The following is a 24,747-nucleotide window of genomic DNA, read 5'->3' on the forward strand; positions in this document are numbered from 1 at the left end:
AGCACTCTGCTTGGTGAAGATTCTCTCTACTAATGTTTCAATGACCTTTCACCTTGAGATATGTCTTCACATTACAGTGTGTAGAAGTTTTTACTTAAACACACTTACAATATAATATTATAATTGGTTCTTTGGTTTATGGTTTCATTCTTCCCTAGACTTGGTGAAGTCAAACTAAGTGGTTTGTCTCACAGTCTGTCTGTCTACACTAGCAGGATACAAGTACAAGAATATACAACCCATTACATTACACACACGTACATGCATTCACATTATTATACACATATCTACAATCTACATCTATACCTACACACATAAATACATACCTACATTAATATTCACATACAAGCACATACATACATTAGTATACATTACATATACACCCACACATGCAATTGAAGAGATGACATAATCTATAACCCCGAACTATAAAAAGTAAATTTTGAAACAATAATTATTTCTGACAATAAACACAATTCATGACCACCACCACTACAACAAGCACAATGACCACCACCACCGCCGCCGTCACCCTTTACTACTACTACCATCACAACTATAATGACCATGACAACACCACTACCTCCACTACAACTACCACCACAACTATGTCAAACTGCACCCTACAGTAGACACAAGGTTAAATTCCACCCTACAAATAACAATAGTTTGTTATATAACTACTTGTACTATATTATCCCATCTGAATCTTTTACAATACACCTCTATCATTTCATCCCTAACAACATATTCCATATGATATATACATCATCATCATCATCAGCCCCCTGGACATTACTGTCTTTAGTCCTTGGATTAATAGAACCTGTTACCCAATTTCCAGGACATTCCTCCTGAACAAGGTACCTGTCCATTGCAGGGTTTCTCATTTACACCCGAGTAAGCTGAAATAATAAAATGAAATGTTTTGATTATAAACACGATGCACTGCCTGGTCTGTGAATTGAAACCATGATCTTGCGATCGTGGGTGCAACACATTAAACACTAGGCCACATGCCTTGCACAACATATATACATATATATGTAAAGTGGTTGGCATTCAGAAGGGCATCCAGCCATAAAAACCATGCCAAAAATAAACAGAGGAGCTTAAGTGCAGTCCTTCGCTTTCTTTCTGTCAAACCATCCCACCCATGCCAGCATGGAAGAGGGACATTAAATGATAATGAGGCTGCTATATTTTCCCCTGCCCAATCAACTATATTTACTATAGATCAAAGAATTTGCCAAACCATTGGTTAACTACTGCAAATGCACCAGTAACAATCACACATCACTACCACCATCATCACACACCTCTTCACTACTGTTATAATTACATAAATACTTCACAGTTCCTAGTTGATGGTATATTAGTTTCAAATTTTGACACAAGGCCAATAACTTCAAGGAAGTTGATTACATTGATGGTACTTATTTTATTAAATGGTATTAATTTTATCAAATGATACTTATTTTATCAAATGGCACTTATCTTACCAAATGGCACTAATTTTATCAAATGGTACTTTATAAAATGATACTTACTTTATCAAATGGTACTAATTTTATGAAATAGTGCTAATTTTATGAAATAATACTAATTTTATCAAATGGAACTTATTTTATCAACCACAAAAGGATAAAAGGCAAAGTTGACTTTGACAGAATTTGAACTCTGAACATAAAAACGAATTAAATGCTGCTAAGCATTTTGCCTAGCATGCTAACGATTCTGCCTTTATCATTATCATCATCATCCAGTGTTTTAAATCCGGGTTTTGTCCCCACTAACCAGGGTGACCAGATCTACCTCAATGCCATAGCAACTGCCCTCATACCGTCTCGCCAGGTTTTGGACGTCCTCCTTTTTCAAACCAACCCTTCCAACCTCCTCCTCCACCTGTCCCTTGGTCTACCTCACTTTCACACTTCATTTACCTCAAATGCAATCACCCTCCTCAACACATGCCCATACCACCTCACTCCATTCGCCCTTTCCAACCATTCCACTGATTCCTCCAATCCCAGCATCCAGCATCCCCATCAAATCCTCAATCCTCCTCTAATCAAACAGCTTCACCCCACACATTTCTCTCACCATTGCTCTCTCTCTATTAAAAACTCATAGAATAACGAATATTTGCCACATAAACATGTTATCATTCATCCGTTGTTTCATTTAATGTCATTTTCTCAATGTTAGCAAGCCTTTATTTGGAAAGTAACTGAGGGAAGATTTTGATGGTTGGATGCTCTTCCTGTTGCCAAACTTTGTCTGTTTTTCAAGTAAAAGATCTTTTATTCTAGAGGAATTCAGCAGTGCAGAGCTAGAGCTGGCAGAGTATTTGTTAACAGGAAATATCAATAAATATCACTACTTGCTTCCCAGACTACATTGATTATACAGGCAGCTTAGCATAGGTTGTGAACACATACACACTTATTTACATGTATGTATATGTAAACACAAACACACTCACACACACTTGCACACATACACACTCGTACACACACACACACACACATGCACTAATTCCAAGACAAAACACTAATGAGTCAGAGCCCCATATAGTGGGCCTGAACCCAAAGCCATGTGCTTGGAAAGTGAACTTGTTAACCCTATTTCCATACCTGCATAATATATATATCTATATTTTCTATAATATATATGTTGTCATATTTTAATACAGTTATGTAATAAATATACTTTGTCATATTCATATATATATATATCTAAACATTGTATAAAGATGACTGTTTTTAACTCTTGATGAATCACAGGATGATGATGATAATGATGATGGTGTATGTGTGTGTGTATGAATATGTTATGTGTATATGTTTGTGTACATGTAATGTTCAAATGTAAAACTACATAACTATTCTACACTATATATTTTTACCTGGGTGTATATAGTATAGAATCTATGGGTGTAGAGTTGGAAATTGTGGGTGATCAATAAAATATTACATATGAAAATTCTTGTTGAAACACGTAAATTATGTACATACACACACACACAAACTCCCAACCCTAACATGCCCAGACACACACATGGATACACATAGTCATATACAACAGCATTCCCCCAACATTCTTTTGCCCTATGGACTGGTTTCATGCAAGGTAACAAAACACAATAAAGTGCATAATATATATAATTTAATTATTACATATATAGTACACATATATTACATGTGTAATCTATATACACAAATGGCAATTTCTGTCTGTTTGTGGATTTGTTACTTTAACTCCGCTGAGACTATCCAATCGATTTTGATGGAACTTGACACATGTGTGGGGCTTATGCCCATGCAGTCACTTATGCACTTGGAATTTCAAAAACATTGATAATATTTAATCAGCGTCAATGTTTTAAAAATCAATAGGACATTTCAATGCAAATTCTCATATGAATGCTATTTTCTGTCATAACTTTTAAAGTTTTCAACCGATTTTCTTGAAATTTTATACGCAGATGGAATATGTGCTAAGGATGGTTTGTGAAGAATAAAATTTTACCTAGGTCACTCAAGCAAAGCATAAGAGGATTTTTAATTAAATGATTAACGAAATTTGGCCTAAACTTTTGAGGGGTTAAAATGTTCATCAATTATTTCAGCATTCTCAGGTTGCTGTAACATGTATTTTCTTAACACCTGCACTTAAAATTATTGGTTCTAAACATTGCAATCGATATTTGATTCTCGTGATCAGAGGAACTATACCCATGAAACACAGTCGTCAAATTAAGTGCCTTTCCTCTAAATAATTTTTTGTCTATTTTTCAAACCTTTATGTTCATTTTTTTTTTCATAGCACTCCTTTACAATTCCCTTCTTGATGATTCCATTGATTATATATATTTGCAGCTTTCCACTCATCTGACCAAATGATTGTCATTTTCCGATCCCACACGTATTTATATGTATTATTGCTTTGTGAATGAATTTGCTTACGCCTTCTATTATCTGTCATATGTCTTGGTTTTATTTTACGTCTGAGCGAAATTAGGCATTGTGATAGGTACTGGGAATATCCTCACCCCTGGGTATTATTGGGTACCTCAGCTATTACATATATAATCTTTTCTACTCTGGGCACAAGGCCTGAAATTTTGGAGGAGGGGGCCAGTTGATTAGATTGAAACCAGTACGCAAGTGGCACTTAATTTATCAACCCCAACAGGATGAAAGACTAAGTCGACCTTGGCAGAATTTGAACTCAGAACGTAAAGACAGATGAAATACCACAAAGCATTTTGCCTGATGTGCTAACGTTTCTGCCAGCTTGCTGCCTTGTTGGCACATATATAATGCAAAAATAACCCATACTGCAATACTCAGTAAAATAGAAATATAGTTTAAAAATCTATTCTTTCTGTAAGGTCTGGTACCAAATGATTCATGACCTGGTACTAGTCTACAACCTGGTGGTTGGGATTGCCTGATACAGAAAACATATATGTTGCCACAGAAGTACCAAGATGAAGACACAAACACACACTAATATAAGCACGTAAATATATATATTTATATATTTCAGTTCCTATCTACCATATATATCAACTTGTAAGGCTTTGGTTGCCCTGGAACTATAGTAGAAGACACTTGCCCATTAATACACAGTGAAACTGAACCAGAATCCATGTGGTTGGGAAGAAAGTTTCTTAATCCCAACACAGTTTCTGCCCACCCTCTTTATTTTTTCTTCTCATCCCTTTCTTTGAAGAGCATAAACTCGAAACATCAAAGACTTCCATTTTTTCTGAGCATCAAACTAATACACCTACTTGTTCCCTCGTCTGTCTATGTCTTTTGTCTTCTGTACATTTGAACCATATATAGAAGGGTAAAGACTCCTTTCAGTCATGAATGACCATGCGATTGCACCTAGAAAGTGACCCTCCAAGGCACAAATACTAGCAGAGTTGTTTATGGAAGACCAACAGTCACCCATGCATACCAGCCTTCCCTCTCCATGCCACCAATGTTATCCAAGGGAAAGGCCAGTACAGCTTGGCACCAGTAATGTCGCAACTCATTTCTACAGCTGAGTGAACTGGAGCAACATGAAATAAAGTGTCTTGCTCAAGAACACAACACACAGCCTGGTCCAGGAATCAAACTCACAACCACATGATTAATGCTGTAACCACTGAGACATATTTCATAGATATATTATGGTCAGCCCATACAGAAGTGTCAGTAGTTGATATATTTGTATTTCAATGTAAAACCGGTGGGTGTTGCAGTTGATTTACAACCTCACTCAATATAATAGTACAAAGAAAAACGAAAGTGATTTACCTTATTATCCATGGTTGGAAAGTTTACTCTCAGAACATTCTGGTTACAAAAATTGGGTAAAAATCCAAATTGAGTTCATTGAAGAGACTGGTAAGTCCAGGAAAGACAAGAAAGGGCTTTCATGAAGGCTTTGTGTCAGGAAGACATGGAATTAAATCGTTCCAGCATCGTACCACTATTGTAATCACAGGTGGTGGTACATTAGTAGCTCTTTGAGAGATGTGGTCATAAAGAAGCTAATAATAAAATATATTGTTATAAACCAGGGAGAAAGGTTAAAAAGACCAAACTCCCAACAAGTTCGCCGTAAACTTAAAATGATATTCTGGTAGGTCAGGAGTGGTAGATGTCCTGGTATATAATGTTGATGCTTAATAACATCTTGAAAACTTCCATAGATATTCCATATCTTTCTTAGAGAGGAACCAAATCTGAAAGTAGAAAAAAAGAAAATTTATTAGACATGAGCAGAAATGTGCAGTCAGTTATACTGAAACCAATAAATTGCTAGTAAGGACACAGTATTTCATTTTGCAACCATGATTTACTACCAAGTATATTAAAGTTTTACAAGTCAATATCTGACTTACTTTTGTGTTAGCAGTGTGATGTTTCTATTTTCAAACTTGATCAATTTTCTATAGAATTCAGAGCCGGCACTGAAAGTTAGCATTTTGTATATGAATATGTCTATATAGATAATGAGATCTACTGCTGTTATTGTTTGACGGGATATTAAAGTTAGTCGACTTTCAAACCCAAACCAAATGATAAGGAGATCTACTGCAAGCAACAGTTACAATGGGATTTTGTTCCACGTGGGTTTGCAAGACGTCCTCATCAAACTCTACAGATCTTTCAGGATGGGGCTTGTCTTCTAGGCTGTAGATTCCAGCTCAGCTTAAGTCAGTGTTAGAAGAAAAATGACAATCTTTGCTTTCAAGATGAAAGGTGTTCTTCCATCAGGATAATCCTTGGCCATATATAGTGAATATGACATTCCAAAGGCTGGAGCAGTTTGAATGAGAAACAATGCCCCAGCAACCATATTTGCTGACCGTGGCCCCATCTGATTATCATTTATTCCACAGTATTCAAAATCATGTGGACAGAAAAAATATGAATTGTGTAGACAAGGTCAGAACAGTACCAAAGGAGTATTTTTCATCATGGACAAGTGAATTTCGGAAGAGGGGTCTTGCAAGTCTACCAGATAGATGGAAGAGCATTGTAGAAAATGAAGGAGAGTATATTTTAGATTAAAAAAGAAATTTATCTTAATTTTGAAAAATAAAAGTATAAAAAACCGCATTATTTATAGGATGACTCAATATATATACACATACACACACACATATATATACACACATATACATATTCATACGCAAATATGCACATAAATTAGCTGTGTGGTAAGTAGCCTGCTTACGAACCACATGGTTCTAGGTTCAGTCCCACTGCGTGGCACCTTGAGTAAGTGTCTTCTACTATAGCCTCGGGTCGACCAAAGCCTTGTGAGTGGATTTGGTAGATGGAAACTGAAAGAAGCCCATCGTATATGTATATATATATATGCGTGTGTGTATGTGTATGTTTGTGTGTCTTTGTTTGTAACCCCAACATCGCTTGAGAACCGATGCTGGTGTGTCTACGTCCCTGTAACTTAGCGGTTCGGCAAAAGAGACCGATGGAATAAGTTCTAGGGTTACAAAAAAAAAGTCCTGGGGTCGATTTGCTCGACTAAAAGGCGGTGCTCCAGCATGGCCACAGTCAAATGACTGAAACAAGTAAAAGAGTATACATACATATACATACACACATACATATATATATATACATACATATATATATATACACACACACTTACATATAAACATATATATGCATACATGTATATATATTTGAAGAAAGATTTCCTTAAATTAAAAATAATTAATTATATAAAAGGAAATGTTAAAAAAAAAACAGTATGACACAAACTGTTTAGAAGCACTTAACACAACATGCAAACTTCCTTCCAAATGGTTTGTGTCATTCTGGGTTCTTTAAGATTCAGTTTATACAATTAACAATTTTTAATTTAACAAAATCTTTTCCAAATATATAATGTGTGTATGTGTGTGTGTGTGTGTAGATCCTGCCATTTTGATTACCACATTCAGTAATCAAAATGATAGGATCTACTTAAACTCACATTTATAAACTCTGTCTAATTGCCTGCATGTCAGTGTGTATGTGTGTGTGTACTTACGTATGCACAGTTTCAGTCAGTAATTTCTGCCAATTATTGATAAAAAAATACATACACACGTACATATATGTATGCATATATATATAAATTTATGCAAGTGTATGTGTGTGTGTGCATGTATATATCATCATCATCGTTTAACATCCGCTTTCCATGCTAGAATGGGCTGGACGATTTGACTGAGGACTGGCGAACCAGATGGCTGCACCAAGATCCAATCTGATCTAGCAGAGTTTCTACAGCTTGATGCCCTTCCTAACGCCAACCACTTTGAGAGTGTAGTGGGTGCTTTTTACGTGCCACTGGCATGAGGGCCAGCCAGGCGGTACTGGCAATGGCCACGCTCAAATGGTGTTTTTTATGTGACATACATATACTGTTGTGTCCAGGGAGAGTCATTTTCTTTTTGTGCCTTATAATTTAACACACTCACCGGTAAAATTTTCGTTGCATCTTGCAATCTTTTCAATAGCCTTGACTACTGAAAAGTGCCAATATATTAAACTTTTGGCCCTTGAGCCACTTTGTAACTTCTGCTGATTATTAATAAATAACGTATAGGCATAGGAGTGGCTAAAGTGACTCGCTTACCAACCACATGATTCTGGGTTCAGTCCCACTACATGGCACCTTGGGCAAGTATCTTCTACTATAGACTCAGACTGATCAAAGCCTTGTGAGTGGATCTGGTAGATGGAAACTGAAAGAAGCTTGTCATATGTGTATGTGTGTGTGTTTGCGTGTGAGTGTAAGTGTGAGTTTACGTGTGAGTGTAAGTGTGTGTGTATTTGTCATCCCAACATCGCTTGACAACTGATGCTGGTGTGTTTACATCACCGTAACTTAGCAGTTTGGCAAAAAGGACTGATAGAATAAGCACTAGGCTTACAAAGAATAAGTCCTGGGGCTGATTTCTTCAACTAAAGGTGGTGCTCCAGCATGGCCGCAGTCAAATGAATAAACAAATTTAAAAAATACTCAGGTTTTGAGTGCTATTTTTCCTGTCTGCACCAGCAAACCTACACACACACACACACAACACACACACACACACACTCTTTTCCATTCTTCCTGACAGTTAAACTACTACACCTGCTTGTTGTTCCTTCACCTGTCTTGTCTTTTGTTTTCTGTAAATTCGAACTATATATATACATATATATATGTGTGTGTGTGTGTGTGTGTGGTAACATATACTGGGAACATGAGATCCAGTACAACCTGCTGCATGATCAGGTTTAGTCGGCAACTAAACTGGCAACCCAATGAAGCTCGCTTTGTAAGGAGAGTGGCTTTCACTTTCATTTGACACCCATGTGGGACAAAAAATAAAACCTGTCAAAGGGTGGAAGAACACTGTAGAGTCAACAGCCATTTAACAGCTGGAAATGAGGGCCCTCTAGGCTTTGTTTTGGAGACAGAAGACTATTGTAACACCTGTCAATTATCCACATACATATAATACTTCTTACACACACACACACACACTATTATTATTATTATTATTATTATTATTATTGAGTGAGAGAGCAGTCCATGCCATCAAAGTGACACTGGGGTAAAATATACAAAGCCCAATATACCCATCATGACTACCCGTCTGATAAGGGTACACCAGGCACATGCATCACAACCATATGTGCGCGACATGGTGATCTCATATCAAGATTAACAGCACATGACCTTGCAGGTGGGGCCCAGTTAGAATTTTCTTCAGGTTGAGTAGCCCATCCCGCTCAAAAGGTCCCTGAATAAGGGTTGTTTAAGGATGTTGAAAGAACCACCCATGTTTCCAGAGGTGAATTATTCAAACCCCAAAGAATCCCTCTCAACACATGGCTATGATGCTCCCCGACTACTTCTGCTCGTGATCAGAGATGCACATATCGTCAGCCACTAAGGGACATGCTCAACCGGTTAAGGTCAAACAACTGACAAGCAAATCTGTGGTATTGAGCAGAATATTTGCTGTAGCCCATCTTTTATACCAAGACAAAACAATGTACATGATAACACTTCCAATCAGTTAAGATCAGAAGCCATGAGAGCCACTTATTATTATTATCATCAGCAGCAGCAGCAGCATTAAGGTGGCAAGTTGGTAGAAATGCTAGCACACCTGGCAAAATGCTTAGCAGCACTTTGTCCGTCTTTATGTTCTGAGTTCAAATTCCACCAAGGCCAACTTTGCCTTTCATCCTTTCAGGGATGATAAATTAGGTACCAGTGAAATACTGGGGTCAATGTAATCCACTATCTCCTCCCCACCCAAAAATAGCTGCCCTTGTGGCAAAATTTGAAAGCATTATTATTATCATTATTATTATTATTATTACTGACTCTGCTATAACAGAATTTATGTGTCGTTCTATCCAGCTTTGTTTTTGCCTTTCACCCACTTCAGCAAGTTACCCAACTACCACCTCTCTCAAAAGAAGGAGGAGATATGAAAGGCAAGAGATGGGGGGAGGGAGAGAGAGAGAGGTGGGGGGTGAGAGAATGATTGTGTGAGTGAGTGGAAGTTACGTTAAGGAAGCTTAAAGCAATAATTTAAGTTAAAGCAAGCTTAAAGCAATAATTTAAACTGAACCAGAGAGAGGTTATATTAACAACAACAACAGCATCAACTAAACAGGCACCATAGCTACAACAATAACAACATAAACCAGAGTGAGGCTGCAGCAACAGTAATGCGTGTATATCAGTGATTGTGTGTGTGTGTGTGTGTGTGCAAGCGTGTATTAATATGTCAATGTGTACGTATGTGTGTCTATTTAACTATGGACTGTTATTGATCAGAGACTTTTCAGCCTCACTTAACACACATCAGAGGTTTAATTACATTGAGTGGTTATATACAGGGAGATGCAGAGAGAGAGAGAGAGAGAGAGAGAGAGAGAGAGAGAGAGAGAGAAGAGAGAGAGAGAAAGAAAGAGAGAGAAAATAGAGGGAGAGTGGGAAACAGAGAGATCATGATAAGTAAACGGAAATAGGTGGTGAAAAGAGGTGGGTAGAGAGAAACATAGAGGGAGGTAAACAGAGAGAGTCATAGAGAAGTAGATAGATTGAGAGATGGGTAAGAAGAGAAAGGGAAAGACTAAGGAGAGAGACCAAGAGATAGGGTGGAATAGAAAGGAAGAGAGATGATAGAAATTGAGAGATAGGCATGGATAGAAAGACAAGACAGGTGAGGATAGATAGATAGAGAGGGAGAGAGAGAGAGAGAGAGAGAGAGAGAGAGAGAGAGAGAGAGAGAGAGCCAGACAGATTAGATAAATAGATAGATAGATAGATAGATAGATAGATAGATAGATAGATAGATAGATAGATAGATAGATAGATAGATAGATAGATAGATAGATAGATAGAGATATAGAAAATGCATTAGTGGAAAAGGTAGTGATGAAGGGTGGTGGTGATGAGAAGTCTGATATAAATATATACAGACAAGTTTGGGGAAGATGTGGGTGCAAATAGCAGTTTATCATTGATTCTAGAATGATCTAATATAGTTGAAAGATATTTCTGCAAGAATAGACCCAAAACAGAAGCATGGAGGAAATGTTTGAGTAATGAAACAAGCTTTTGTGTTTTTGAAATATCAGATAAATATTCTTTGAAAATTGAATATTATGAATTTACTGTGGAGAAGTACATCTTAATAACTGAGCTATTAATTAAATAAATAATTAATTATTAATAAACAAATGAATCGGTAATTCATGATTGTTCTATATTCAGTAATTAAGGTTGCACTAAGTATAAAATATACTAGTATAAAGGCATATTTAACACATTGAGTGTATTTGGACATGACAGGACCTTTTACTGCAGAAATAGTCTCAAGGGAAAATTCTCCACCTAGATGGGTTAAAGCACATGAAGGGCTGTGAATGATGGCATTGGATCATAGCACACATGCATTTCTGTGTCTTTTTTGCTTTATCAGTAACAAAAACCAAATCTGACATTCACAGCCTGATAAGGATGAAATTAATACTAGTAAAATAGCATATTGCATATATGATGATGTGTGTAAAGCTTTGTAAAACTAGAATTAAATGAATCATGTTGCATGAAGCAGCACTGAATTAAAAACGATGTGGTTTGCTGTGGTCCCAAACTAGGATGTACAAATGGAAGAGAAGCTGAACATGCATTTTAGTCTGAGCCAGGCATTTGTTTACCAAGGATTTCTCACTCTCAGAAATATCTTTCAGTTATGTATAAGGTATATCTTGTAAAAATATCTTTCATCTATGTCAGATTATTCTAGAAACAGTGATAAACTATTTGCCCCTCCTCCAACCCCATCTTCCCAAACCTTGTTTATGCTGATGGCAATAATGATGATTTCAGTAATGGTTTATCTTTTACTTGTCCCAGTCAGACTGTGGCCACGTTAGGGCATCACCTTGAAGAATTTTAGTCAAATGAATTTATTTTTTTAAGCCTGGTACTTATTCTATTGGTCTCTTTTGCCAAACCGCTAAGTTATGGGGGATGTAAGCATACCAACATTGGTTGTCAAGTGGTGGCAGAGGACAAACACAAGCACAAAGACACACACACACACACATATATCATGCATGCATGGAAGATAGACATTAAATGATATCAACATATATATATATATATATATATATATATACATATACACATACATATACATACACCTACATATATATATATATATACTAGCATTAAAGACCCGTCGTTGCCAGGTCAAAGTGCTAGTGTATATATATGTGTACATATTACATGTACATCTATATATATACATCTACACATAAAATACAAAATACAAAGTTATATCTTGATATCACTAGTGATAACAATACTCAAAATATATAACAGACTGGAATTGTTAGCCTGTCTCTTGTAATTTCGATCAATTGTATCTTGTCCTCCCTCTTGTATAGAAGTGTGGCTACAATCCAGCCTACCTCTACTTGGGGGGAGGGGGGCATTTAAAAGTTTTTTCCAAGACGTCCTATGTCCCAGATATAAAGGTAAAAATAAAGTCGAGTACTCCCTTGCACGCTCCGTTGACACGGACCTTGCTTCTATTGTGGCGAATTTACCGCCTCTGATTAGATACCTTTCATAGTCGCACCAAGACACTTTTCGAAGGTGCTTTCCTCCATGTGTTCAAATCTTCTTTTTTCTCTACATTGTATACTTTATAGACAATAGTCTTTTCTTTAATTTAATTTTTTATTATCCATCTGGACTATTCCATTTCTGCACGCTAATTTATGTATAGTAATGCCCTCTATATAATATAAATCTCTCTCTCTCTCTCTCTCTATATATATATATATATATATATATTGGAAGGTTTGGAGATGATGTACAGGTATTATATATTAGAAAAAATGAGGTAATCAGATCGGATGGTTCATATTTATAGATATTTATTTATATATTACATTTTTTACATATATATATATCTCTATCATATCATTCAGATCATATCATTCGGATTATTAGCGCTTTCTCCCATTCCAGTGGGGTTTTCAAATCAAATTTGATTTGAAAACCCCACTGGAATGGGAGAAAGCGCTAATAATCCGAATGATATGATCTGAATGATATGATAGAGATATATATATGTAAAAAATGTAATATATAAATAAATATCTATAAATATGAACCATCCGATCTGATTACCTCATTTTTTCTAATATATATATATATATATTTATATATATACACATATCTGTATGTATGTATTTATATATGTACATATGTATGATAGGCTTCTTTCAGTTTCTATCAACAAAATACACACTCAAGGTTTTTGTTGGCCCAAGGCTATAATAAAAGATACTTGTCCAAAGGTGCTATGCTGAGAGACTGAACCCAGGACCATGTGGTTGGGAAGCAAACTTCTTACCAAACAGCCACACCTGCACCTGTGGTTCAGAAAACACTGTGTTTGTTAAGCAGCAAATTTTGAAACTAGAAAGAATGTGGAACAATAAGTTTTGTAAGCGTTAGAAAGTCAGCGATAAGATGTGCTAATCCTGTGTCAGGTTGTTATTAAACACTAATGGAACATTGTTTAGCAAAGTGCAACGAAGTCAGTTGGCAAACGGTGAAGCTGTAATCATCAGTTGTTAGTGGTTAAGCTACAAGACAAAAGCTGCTATAGAAATGTCAGTTAATTCTCTATCAAAGGGAGCAGTCACTAACGACCAGTTACCTACCTACCTTGGCCATCCTAATTACAGTTTCCTTAATTATATCTCACAGCAATTGTCATATATTAACGACATAGTTGACAAATATTTTTCCAGTGTCAAATAGGAGGCATTTTACACTGGTGTAACAATGAAGTTTATCAACCAGACACGTTGTGAGACACATCAGAGTTAATATCTAGTTGGTGTTGCTGTTTAACCAAAGGTCAACCGTGATTCAACAGACCAATGATCAAAGATGTTCCAGTTATGACTGTCCCAAATTTTGTCTGTAGACATAGTGTATCTCAAACCATATAATCTAATGTATAATATAGTTGTAGTTTAGCTCCAGCTCAACACTGGAACAAATGATATAGACTTGTGATCATAATTTTTCATATATTTATGTATGTACGTATGTATGTATGTGTGTGTGTGTGTGTGTGTGTGTATATATATATATATATATATATATATATATATATATATGTATGTATGGGTGTGTGTATGTATATATATATATATATATATATATATATATATATATATGTGTGTACGTATGTATGTACATACATACATACGGTGGTTGTCTACTCTTTTGAGCACCTTCTGTACCTCCACCTTAGAACCATCATGGCATCTGATGTGGCTTTTTAAACCAGACAATATTTTGAAAAGACACCCACAAATTGCATGTCTGATTTGGACTACCAAGAGCTGCAGATAAATTCTGATCTTTGTGGATCTTAAAATGTCCCTCCTCAAGATGGTAGAGTATAATTTGGTTGCTATATCTAGCAGATCCAGCAGTGCCATAGAGGCTTCCACAAAAGCTCATATGTAGTAGATGTTACGTCTGACTCCCCATACAGCAGAATTTCCAGCTATTTGAAGAGGGAGAGTTAACCTGAGATATAAAAGAGAAACTGATGTAAACAAACAGCCTGGACATGCTTTTGTGAAATGCTGTATACAAATGATCTTGTTTCCGCTTATGATAAGTATTCATACCTATCAAGGTGACAGGAAATATAAATTCAGCCATATACACATACATACAAAGAAATTACACACAAAGGCTTCATCCAGTTTCCATCTGCAATTTAACTCACAATGTATTGGTCAGCCATTGCTTATAGTAGAGGATACCAGCCAATAGCATCTACACGATAAAAATGAACTACTATCTCTTCATCTTTTATTTGTTTCAGTCATTAGACTATGACCATGCTGGAGCATCCCCTTGGAGAAATTTTTAGCCAAATCAATCGACCCCAGTACATTTTTTTTTTTAAAGCCTGGTACTTATTCTATCCATCTTTGCGAAACTGCTGTTATGGGGATGTAAACAAACCAATACCTGTTATAAGCAGTGGTGGGAGAGGGGGAATAAACATGAACACAAAGATTCACATACACGATGAGGTTCTTTCAGGTATTGTCTGCCAAATCGACTCACAAGACTTTGGTTGACCCAAAGCTATAGAAAACACTTGCCCAAGGTGGGACTGAACACCAAACCAAGTAGTTGGGGAGTTAACTTCTTACCACACAGCCATGCCTGCACCTATACATATATACATACATGCATGCATACATACATATATACATATGTTTATATACATACATGTATATATACATACATACATGTATATACATATATATATATATACACATACATACATGTATATTCATACATACATGTATATATACATATGTATGTATATACACACATACAGGTGTGCACGCACATACATGTATATATACATATATACACATACATTCATGTATATATACATATATACATACATTCATATACATACATACATGTACATACATACATGTATATATACATATGTGTATGTAGATGTGTATATATATACACCTGTATGTGTGTGTTCGTTTAGCAGACGCTAAACGAACACACACATACAGGTGTGCATGCACATGCACATGCCTACACACACTCACACACAGACATATACAATAACTTCCGAACAGTATCCATATCCACCAAGTTCCTCTCACAAGGTGAGTAGCAGCAATCCAAGGCTGTAGTAGAAGACATTTGCCCAAAGCACTATGAAACAAGATTGAAACAGAAAGATTACAAGAAACAATTCAATAAGGAATGGCTCATAAAGTGCAATAAGAAAATATGTGATAATAATAGCTGGGCTAGAAACAGGCATCTCTTGTAAGATTTCATTTTGATGAGTTCAAGAGCTGCATTACATTTGACCAAATCATCTATAACAACCTAAATTACTGATGAAATCTTTAAAATAGTGAATCCTTACAGGTGATGCTTATGTATATAAATAGATTTAACGACATTGGTTTCTGGCTTTGTATTTCCGTTGTGGCCATTGTGCTGATAAGACTGTTGTGATGGTGATCTGATAAAATGCACCTGGCCTTATATTATCACAGAGCTTAACAGCAGAGAATATATGCAACTAAAATAAGCTCACACACACAGAAACACCCACACATATATATGATGAGTATATAGGTACAGGAGTGGCTGTGTGGTGAGAAGCTTGCTTCTTGCTTTCGAACCACATGGTTCCGGGTTCAGTCCCACTGCGTGGCACCTTGGGTAAATGTCTTCTACTATAGACTCAGGCTGACACAAATTTGGTGAACGGAAACTGTTAGAATCTTATTGTGTGTATATGTGTGTGTGTGTGTATATATATATATATATGTATGTTAAATAAAATGAGACAACAAAACCAAGGTTGTGCGGAATTTATAGGACATTTATAAAGAGAAAGGTAGTCTTACAGCTGTTTCTGGGACATTAGGGATATTCCTTTATCAGAGCCGATATGAGAGAGTTAAATAGAAGGAAATAGTATTGTTCAATATAAAGAGTTATTTTGGAAAAGGATGGATATAGGAAGTATAAAGGGAAATAAGAGAATAAAATTAAAAGTTAAAATATATATAGGATGTTACAATTGCAGTTCCATTATGCAAGGAAAGTGCTGTGTAGAATGAGTAAAGAAGCTTCTTGTCCATGGTATGTAAATTCCGAGAGGAGTTCATATTTGGTTATTACAAGTGGATAGTGTGGAGACATAAGTTCCATGTGCTGTTCATTCTAAGGGGTCTATATATATATATATATATATATATATATATGAAATCAACATCATTTAACATCCATCTTCCATGCTTGCATGGGTTATACATGAGTATGAGGGGACAGATTTTTGAAGAGCCAGGATGCCCCTCCTGTTACAAACTCCCACTTATTTCTGAGTGAGGTAATAATCTTCCAGTCCATACCAAGTAGGGTATAGGGTTTAGTGCTGATGTAATGGTGGTGGTGGGGCTGAAGAGTGTAATGGTGATGTTGCAGAATGTAGTGGTGATGTATTAGAGGTAGTGGTGGTTGTCGTCATAGGATACTGTAGTGATGGAAACTGTTAATGGATGGCTGCAATGGCGTGATAGTAGCTGCAAGGGGTGGTGTAACTGTGAGGGTAGTGGTAGGTCAATGAATAGAGAGCTATGGTGGGGTTTACAAACATTGGCCCTATATGTTTGGCAAGGCACTGTTAGATAAATGAAGCAGGACATGTGTAGTGATGTTGATAAGAACAGTGAGAGAAAGCAACTGGTGTTGAGCCAAAGCAATTGGGAACCGAGTTTGGTAGTTTAATGATGCCAAGATCAAGTCTTCTGAAGCCAGAATGTATTAATACATCTGATGATGGTGGTGGTGGTGGTGGTGGTGGTGGTGGTGGTAATGACAATGATGATGATGATAGTGGTGATATTAATGGTGGCGTAGTAGTGGTGATGATGGTGGTGGTGATGATGTTAATGATGGGGTGGTAGTAGTAATGATGATGGTGGTGGTGGTGGTGGATGGTTGTGAAGGTGGTGGAAATGATGATGGTGTTAGTAATGGAGGTGATGATGATGGATACAAGACTTGTATGCATCAGTAGAATTATGTCTAAATCTTACTTAAAACTATAAATATATTGTTAAGATAAAGAAATATTTAGCTCCTTTCAACACTGCTACATTTATCAACATCAACTTCATCATCATTATAATCATTATTATTATTATTACAATCATTATTATTATAATCATTATTATTATTATTATTATCATCATCATCATCATTGCTTTATTTTATCAACCCTGGAGGAATGAAAGGCATGGTTGACCTTGGGGAGGAGTTCAAATCCCACCAAGGTTAACTTTGCCTTTCATCCCTCTAGGGTCAATAAAATAAAGTATAATTCATGTACTAGGATTATGGTATGAAGAAAACCCCTTCCCTCAAAATTACTTGCCTTGTCCCTATACCAAAAGCTGTTATTATTATTATTATTATTATTATTATTATTATTATTATTATTATCATCATCATTATTATTATTATCATCATTATTTGTTTCCTGAGGTCGACTTTGCCTTTCATCCTTTTGGGGTTGATGAAATAAGCACCAGTTACACACTGGAGTCGATGTAATCAACTTGCGGTCTCCAAAATTTCAGGCCTTGTGCCTAAAACAGAAAGGATTATTATTATCATTGTTAAGGTGGTGAGCTAGCAGAACCATTAGCATGCCAGGCAAAATGGTTAGCAACATTTTGTCCATCTTTACGTTCTGAGTTCTAATTCTGCTGAGATCGACTTTACCTCTCATCCTTTCAAGGTCAATAAAATAAGTACCATCCAAGGACTTATACTGGGTTTGATGTAACTGATTTCCCCTTCACCTCAAAATCTGTTGGCCCTGTGCCAGCTTTGCTTTTCATCCTTTTGGGGCCTTATAAAATAAGTACTAATTGAGCATTGGGATCAATGTAATCAACTTGCTTCTCCCTTCAAAATTGCTGGATTTGTACCAAATTAGAAAAAAAGTATCATAGCCTACAGTTTAACCATTAGACAACCCAGTGTCACATGAAAACCAATAATTGTAGGCTTAGGTAGTGTAATACAAAGTAGTGCAGGCTTAGGTAATACAGGCTTAAATAATGCAGCTCAATTAATGTATAACAAGATAATGTAAGCTTAGATAATACAAGCTCAGATAATGTAGGCCTAGATAATTTAGATCTGGCAGTGTTTCTACAGCTGGATGCCCTTCCTAACACCAACCACTCCGTGAGTGTAGCGGGTGCTTTTTATGTGCCACTGGCACAGGGGCCAGAGGAGTTTGGCAACGGCCATGATCGGTTGATGCTTTTTATGTGCCACTGGCATGGACACCAGTCAAGGCAGCACAGCACTGGCATCGGCCACATTCAGATGGTGCTTTTTAAGTGCCATCCACTTTTTATTATAATTCTTTTTTTCTTTATTCTGTTGAAGTGAATCTAACAGGTTTTGTGTGTTTTTAAATGGCTTATAAACACCTTCCAGGCTGCAATTGTCTTCATTTTCTTTTTCATTTAAAAAAAAATGTGCAAAAGATGATGTTGAAAATAATGAAAAGCACTTATCTAGATATAAAGTCTAAACATTGATTAATATAGTGTATAAACAAACATTAATCTAGAGAGCATGTACAAAGCTACAAGATGTTTCTGTGAAAGGAGAGCTAATGTGTAAACTCACACAACTCATTTAAAGTGACATAATGTAAGAAATTATAAATAAGCCATTAAAATCTAGAACAGTTAATAAAATATGATTCAAGATTGAACTGCACACCTTTATTTCTCCTCTTTCTCTTTCATACAAAGATACATTACATGCACATATGTACGATTAGATTACTCAACATAGCATACTAATGTTTACCACATAAATAAATTGTGTACACACACACACATATACATATACACATACATAGAGAGGTATGTGTGTGTGCACATTTACCTGTATACACATACATTTGCATAAGGAGATACAAGCATACATGTGTTTACAAACACAGGTATACACATATACACACTTATAAGTGTAATTACTCATGAATTTATCACACAAATAAATATACTTGTGAGCATATTCAGACATGCATATATTTACAAGGAGACACACACAGACAAATAAGATATATTTACTTATGGTTGTTTACACATACACACAAACACAAATTCTGGGAAAATGACACAAAAGCATGACCAATACACATTCCATAGAGTAAAAGCACATAATGGTCTATTTTTGAATGCACAGTTGTTGAAAATAATACATTGTCTATTATTATTCAAATAAAGAGGAAGGGAGGAAGAAGAGAAGAAGAAAACCACGGAGACATTTATTAAATCTTGTACAATCTTGTACATGGAAGACTCTTTATTACTGTCCCCATAAGTGTTAATTGTTGTTGATTAGCCTCGGGCTGGCACTGATTAAGCAAACATATGCTCAAAAACATTCCAGCCATGATCATCCTGATTTATTTTTTTAAAAAGATTGTATAACCAGGACAACATTAGCCAAATGGAAAGGGTGTGATTTGATAAAGTTTTGGTTGGTATTTCTAGCAAAATGAGTTCCTTCTTGGAGGTATCCTCATTGGTTTATGAAAGTTGGAATATAAGGATAGAAAACTGTACAATTTCTGTTTTATTTTGATTTGCCAATCTTTTATGGTCAAATTTAGATATGAGATACCAGTGGACAATAATGGACACAACTAAAATATCTTTTACTTGTTCCTAGATAAAGAGATGAAAAAATATGAAAATGCTTGTTATAAGTATGTATAAACTCTGAGAGAATGCTAAATAATTCTTTTTTGGAACAGCAGAACTCAAAGCACACAAAGCTATAAATAAAAGTGTAAATACTGGGTTTAAAAAAACCTTTGGATAAAAAAAAAGTTGAAGGCTGTCCATGGGACTTGAACCCACGTCTCCTGTAAGCATGACAGGTGTTTATGTACAATTATTTTTAAATTTTGTGTGCTTCAAAATCCACTGTTTTTGAAGCACACAAAATCCACTTCAAAAAACAGAAGAAAAATATTTCATGAGAATATGTTTCATGATTGTATATGTTATTGATTAACTCTTAACTTCATGTGTCACACTGTACCAGTCAAGACTACATCAGTCAGCCTGTCCTGAAATGTATGTTATAACAAGAGTCATACTCATTTTGCTTACATTCATTTTGAAGGATGTGAGTGACTCTATGATCTAAGATAAAAAGCTCAAATCTGTTTTATGATTTATTTCAATTCTGTCACAGGATCATTACAGGAGCAGAGGGGAGGGGGTGATTATAATTTGGAAAATTTCCAAGACATTAAAGAGTTAATTTATTATTTGATTGTGGGTGTTTAATTACGAGTATGTATGTAGGAGAGTGTTTAATTATGTGTTTATGTGGTGTTTTGAGTATGTGGAACAGCTTGTATATAAGTATGTGTGTGTGTGTGTGTGCGTTGTTTAAATATTACAGGAGAGGATAGGAGGTAGGCATGGTGGAGTGGTTGTTAGGTAGAGTCATGGAAGGAAATGGTAGTATTTTCTACAAAAGTAAAGCCTCCACAATGTTGTTGTGACATTTATAAATTGTCAACTGTAAATATTTAGTAAAGAAAAACTGGGTTATTGATAAGTATTACAGATATTTTTACACAGTGGCATTTGTTGTTGCAGTGGTGATAGTGGTGGTGGCGATGGTTATTCCAAAAGAAGTCATTGTTGTTGTCTTCCAATACAAGCTCAATGTTACAGCACCTGCCAGTTTCTGAGAATTTAACAAATGAAGACAATATCTTGGGAAAATTTGGAAGAATTAATTAGATTTCATTGCTAAATATGATTCCACATCAAAACTACAGCTCTTTTGGAATTGGATATCTGGTGTGTTACACAGTGACACCTCATATGCTATAGGGACATCTGGTTTGTTACACATAGACATCTGGCATGAGTAACACAGTGACATCTAATATAAGATATAGTGATACCTGGTGTGTTACATACTAACATCCCATAAGATGTATATACATCTGGTGTGTTGCACACTGATGTTTCGTGTGGCAAACTGACGTAGTATTGTATTTTTTTTTTACCATTTTGTCAGGGAGGAAAAGGCAGCGCCCACCGTCCTTTACTTTAGAGAACCTTGAAGATTCAACGGAGGAGAGGAAAAAGTTCTCAAACCAGAGATCTATACAAAATGCTTGCAGCAGAAGTTACAGATGTTCCACAAAAGTTAGTTTTATACAGTTACATGTGTTGTGTTAGACAATGACATCAATATTGTGATATTTTGTGCATTGCACAGTTATACAGTAACATCTCATGTTATACATACAATGATATCTGGCATGTTACACAATGACATCTAGTGTGTTACTCAGTGATATCTCATATATTTTTATATAGCGATATCCACTATATAACTCAGTATCAAATGAGGTTGTTATTGTTAGTAGTAAGCAACCTTATCCAATGAACCTATGTAACATAGCATCTTTACATCTAACAAACACACAACCATGTTTTAGTAAACCTAATTATTTCTTGGTCTTTTGTTTTTTAAATTTTGTGTTACTCAAGCAAACTTAATGGTAAATCTAACATACTGAAAGATTTCACAGAAATTAACAAACACTGTGTGTATGTGTGTGTGTTTGTGTCTATCCAGCACCACTGCAATGACAACAGGTGTTGGTTTGTTTATGTCCCTGTAACTTAGTAGTTTGGTAAAAAAAAAAAAAAACTAATAGAATGTGTTACACAAATAAAAAAAAAAAAAAATAAGTACTGAGGTCAAATGGTTTGAATAAGCCCTTCAATACAAAGCCCCAGCATGGCCACAGTCCAATGACCAAAACAAGTAAATGATAATACACACACATTACACAAATTCTAGAACAATATTATCCATGAGTGCATGCCTTCATTTTTGAAGATAGTAGAATTAAATTTGAGGGGTATTTGGTTGGTATTTTTAATAGGTCAAGTGCACATGTAGAGCTGTCCTGGCTAACTTTCTGAATGGCACACTTAATGAAAATTTACTTAATTTCTTTTAATAGTACAGACTGCCAGCACCATGTAGAAAGCAACAGGCCTGGTTGCCATGTAAAAGAGTACATGTGTCAGCTCCATGTAAAAAAGCACTTGTACTGGTACGCCACATAAAAGCACCCAGTACTCTCTGTAAAGTGGTTGATAGTAGGAGGGGCATCTAGCTATAGAAACGATGCCAAAACAGATAACTGTGGCCTGGTGCAGCCTACAGGCTTGCTAGCTCCCATCAAACCATCAAACCCACACCAGCATGGAAAATAGACATTAAATGATGATGAGGATGATGATGGTGACTGCCTGATGATGAGCTTCGTCTCATGCAACCTGCTTCTTGAAAAACAAGTTACCCATTCCTGATTTAGAGAATCTTTTTGATAGCTCATGATTGAACAGTTGTAGCAGTTTAACCCTAAGTCGACCTTGATTGAGACAGCCTATGATCAAAGACATTCCAGCCATGCCCATCCAATCTTCTACCCAGGTACAATGCATCCACGACTCCATTAACCAATATGTCCCACTTTAAAGATTTTAAGGTATGATTTGAAGATTTGACTGATATTTCTAGCAGGTTGAAAGATCATGTAGAGTAAGAGTTCAGAATCTTTTTAATATTGAGGTGGGGGTGAATTACAAGTATATAGGGACTCCTGGAATCACATTTGTGTTGAGGACAATGCAGATGTGACTCCAGTGTTCTTTTTGTACTGAAGGACAATAATACATCATTTGGGAAAATGCCTTCAACTGTAGCCCCAGGCCAACCAAAGCCTTGTGAGTGAATTTGGTAGACAGAAACTAAAAGAAAGCCATTGCATACATGCTTGTGTGTGTGTGTGTGTGTGTGTGTGTGTGTGTGTGTTTGTGTGTGATAGTGTTTGTGTTTGTCTCCTACCACTGCTTGACAACTGGTGTTGGTTTGTTTAAGTCTGCATAACTTAGCAGTTTGGAATTAGAGAATGATGGAATACCAGACTCTGTCAAATAAGTTCTGGAGTCAATTTGTATGACTAAACCCTTCGAGGCAGCGTTGCAGCCTGGCTAAGGTCCAATGGCTGAAACAAGTAAAAGATATGAAATTTATATTAACTCTTTTACTTGTTTCAGTCATTTGGCTGTGGCCATGCTGGAGCACCGACTTTAGTCGAGCAAATCGACCCCAGGACATATTCTTTGTAAGCCTAGTACTTATTCTATCGGTCTCTTTTGCTGAACTGCTTAGTTACGGGGGACGTAAACACACCAGCATCGGTTATCAAGCAATGTTCGAGGGAGAAACACAGACACACAAACATGTACACACACATACATATATACATATATACGACAGGCTTCTTTCAGTTTCTGTCTACCAAATCCACTCACAAGGCTTTGGTCGGCCCGAGGATACAGTAGAAGACACTTGCCCAAGGTGCCACACAATGGGACTGAACCCAGAACCATGTGGTTGGTAAGCAAGTTACTTACCACACAGCCACTCCTGCACCTATAACTATTAAATTAACTATTTAATATAATTTTCATAACCTTTATTAAGGCTAAAGGTTTTCAGAGAATTTATTCAAGGATAACATCAGATCTAAATATGGGCAAAATGTTGAGCACAAGCCGGAGGATCCCTACTTCTGACATACCAGAGCCTTTATAGGTGACTCATGAGGGTGCAGTTATATTTGGTAGGGTAGTATAGTTTGTTTTTTTGTTTTTTTCCATATTGGTTTAATCTAGAGGTGGGAGCTGTCCTGTGGCTTTCATACTCCATGGGAGATGATGTCGTTAATGTCTGGCTTTAACTGTTGATACATAAATAACTAGGACAGCTGGTGTATAAGACAGCTGTGCAGCGCCGAATACATACCAAGGTAGGCAATGCCATGCAGTTGAAAGTTCAATGGCAATACAAGGTGTGTTAAGTTAGAGTTGATAGTTTAAAATCAGTGTAACTGTATGAGCAGATGTTTGTGAAATGGTTAGTGTGATGTTGCAGAAAAACATACTTATTAAACTA

The 24,747-nt window shown here is 36.2% G+C and overlaps 1 protein-coding gene across 2 annotated transcripts in view; it reads right to left on the reverse strand.

The window, feature by feature from the left end:
* The window catches only part of LOC115216751 (rho GTPase-activating protein 21-A), a 402,000-nt gene that overhangs the window by 330,812 nt on the left and 46,441 nt on the right, over positions 1-24,747 (reverse strand). For both annotated transcript variants that reach the window (XM_036506766.1, XM_036506767.1), the window contains exon 2: positions 5,319-5,749. In XM_036506766.1, coding sequence (XP_036362659.1) covers positions 5,319-5,330 — 12 coding nt within the window. In that variant the 5' untranslated portion in view covers positions 5,331-5,749. The remainder of the gene's footprint in view (positions 1-5,318; positions 5,750-24,747) is intronic.

This window comes from Octopus sinensis, linkage group LG10, assembly GCF_006345805.1.
Source record: "Octopus sinensis linkage group LG10, ASM634580v1, whole genome shotgun sequence".
Lineage (NCBI taxonomy): Eukaryota > Metazoa > Mollusca > Cephalopoda > Octopoda > Octopodidae > Octopus > Octopus sinensis.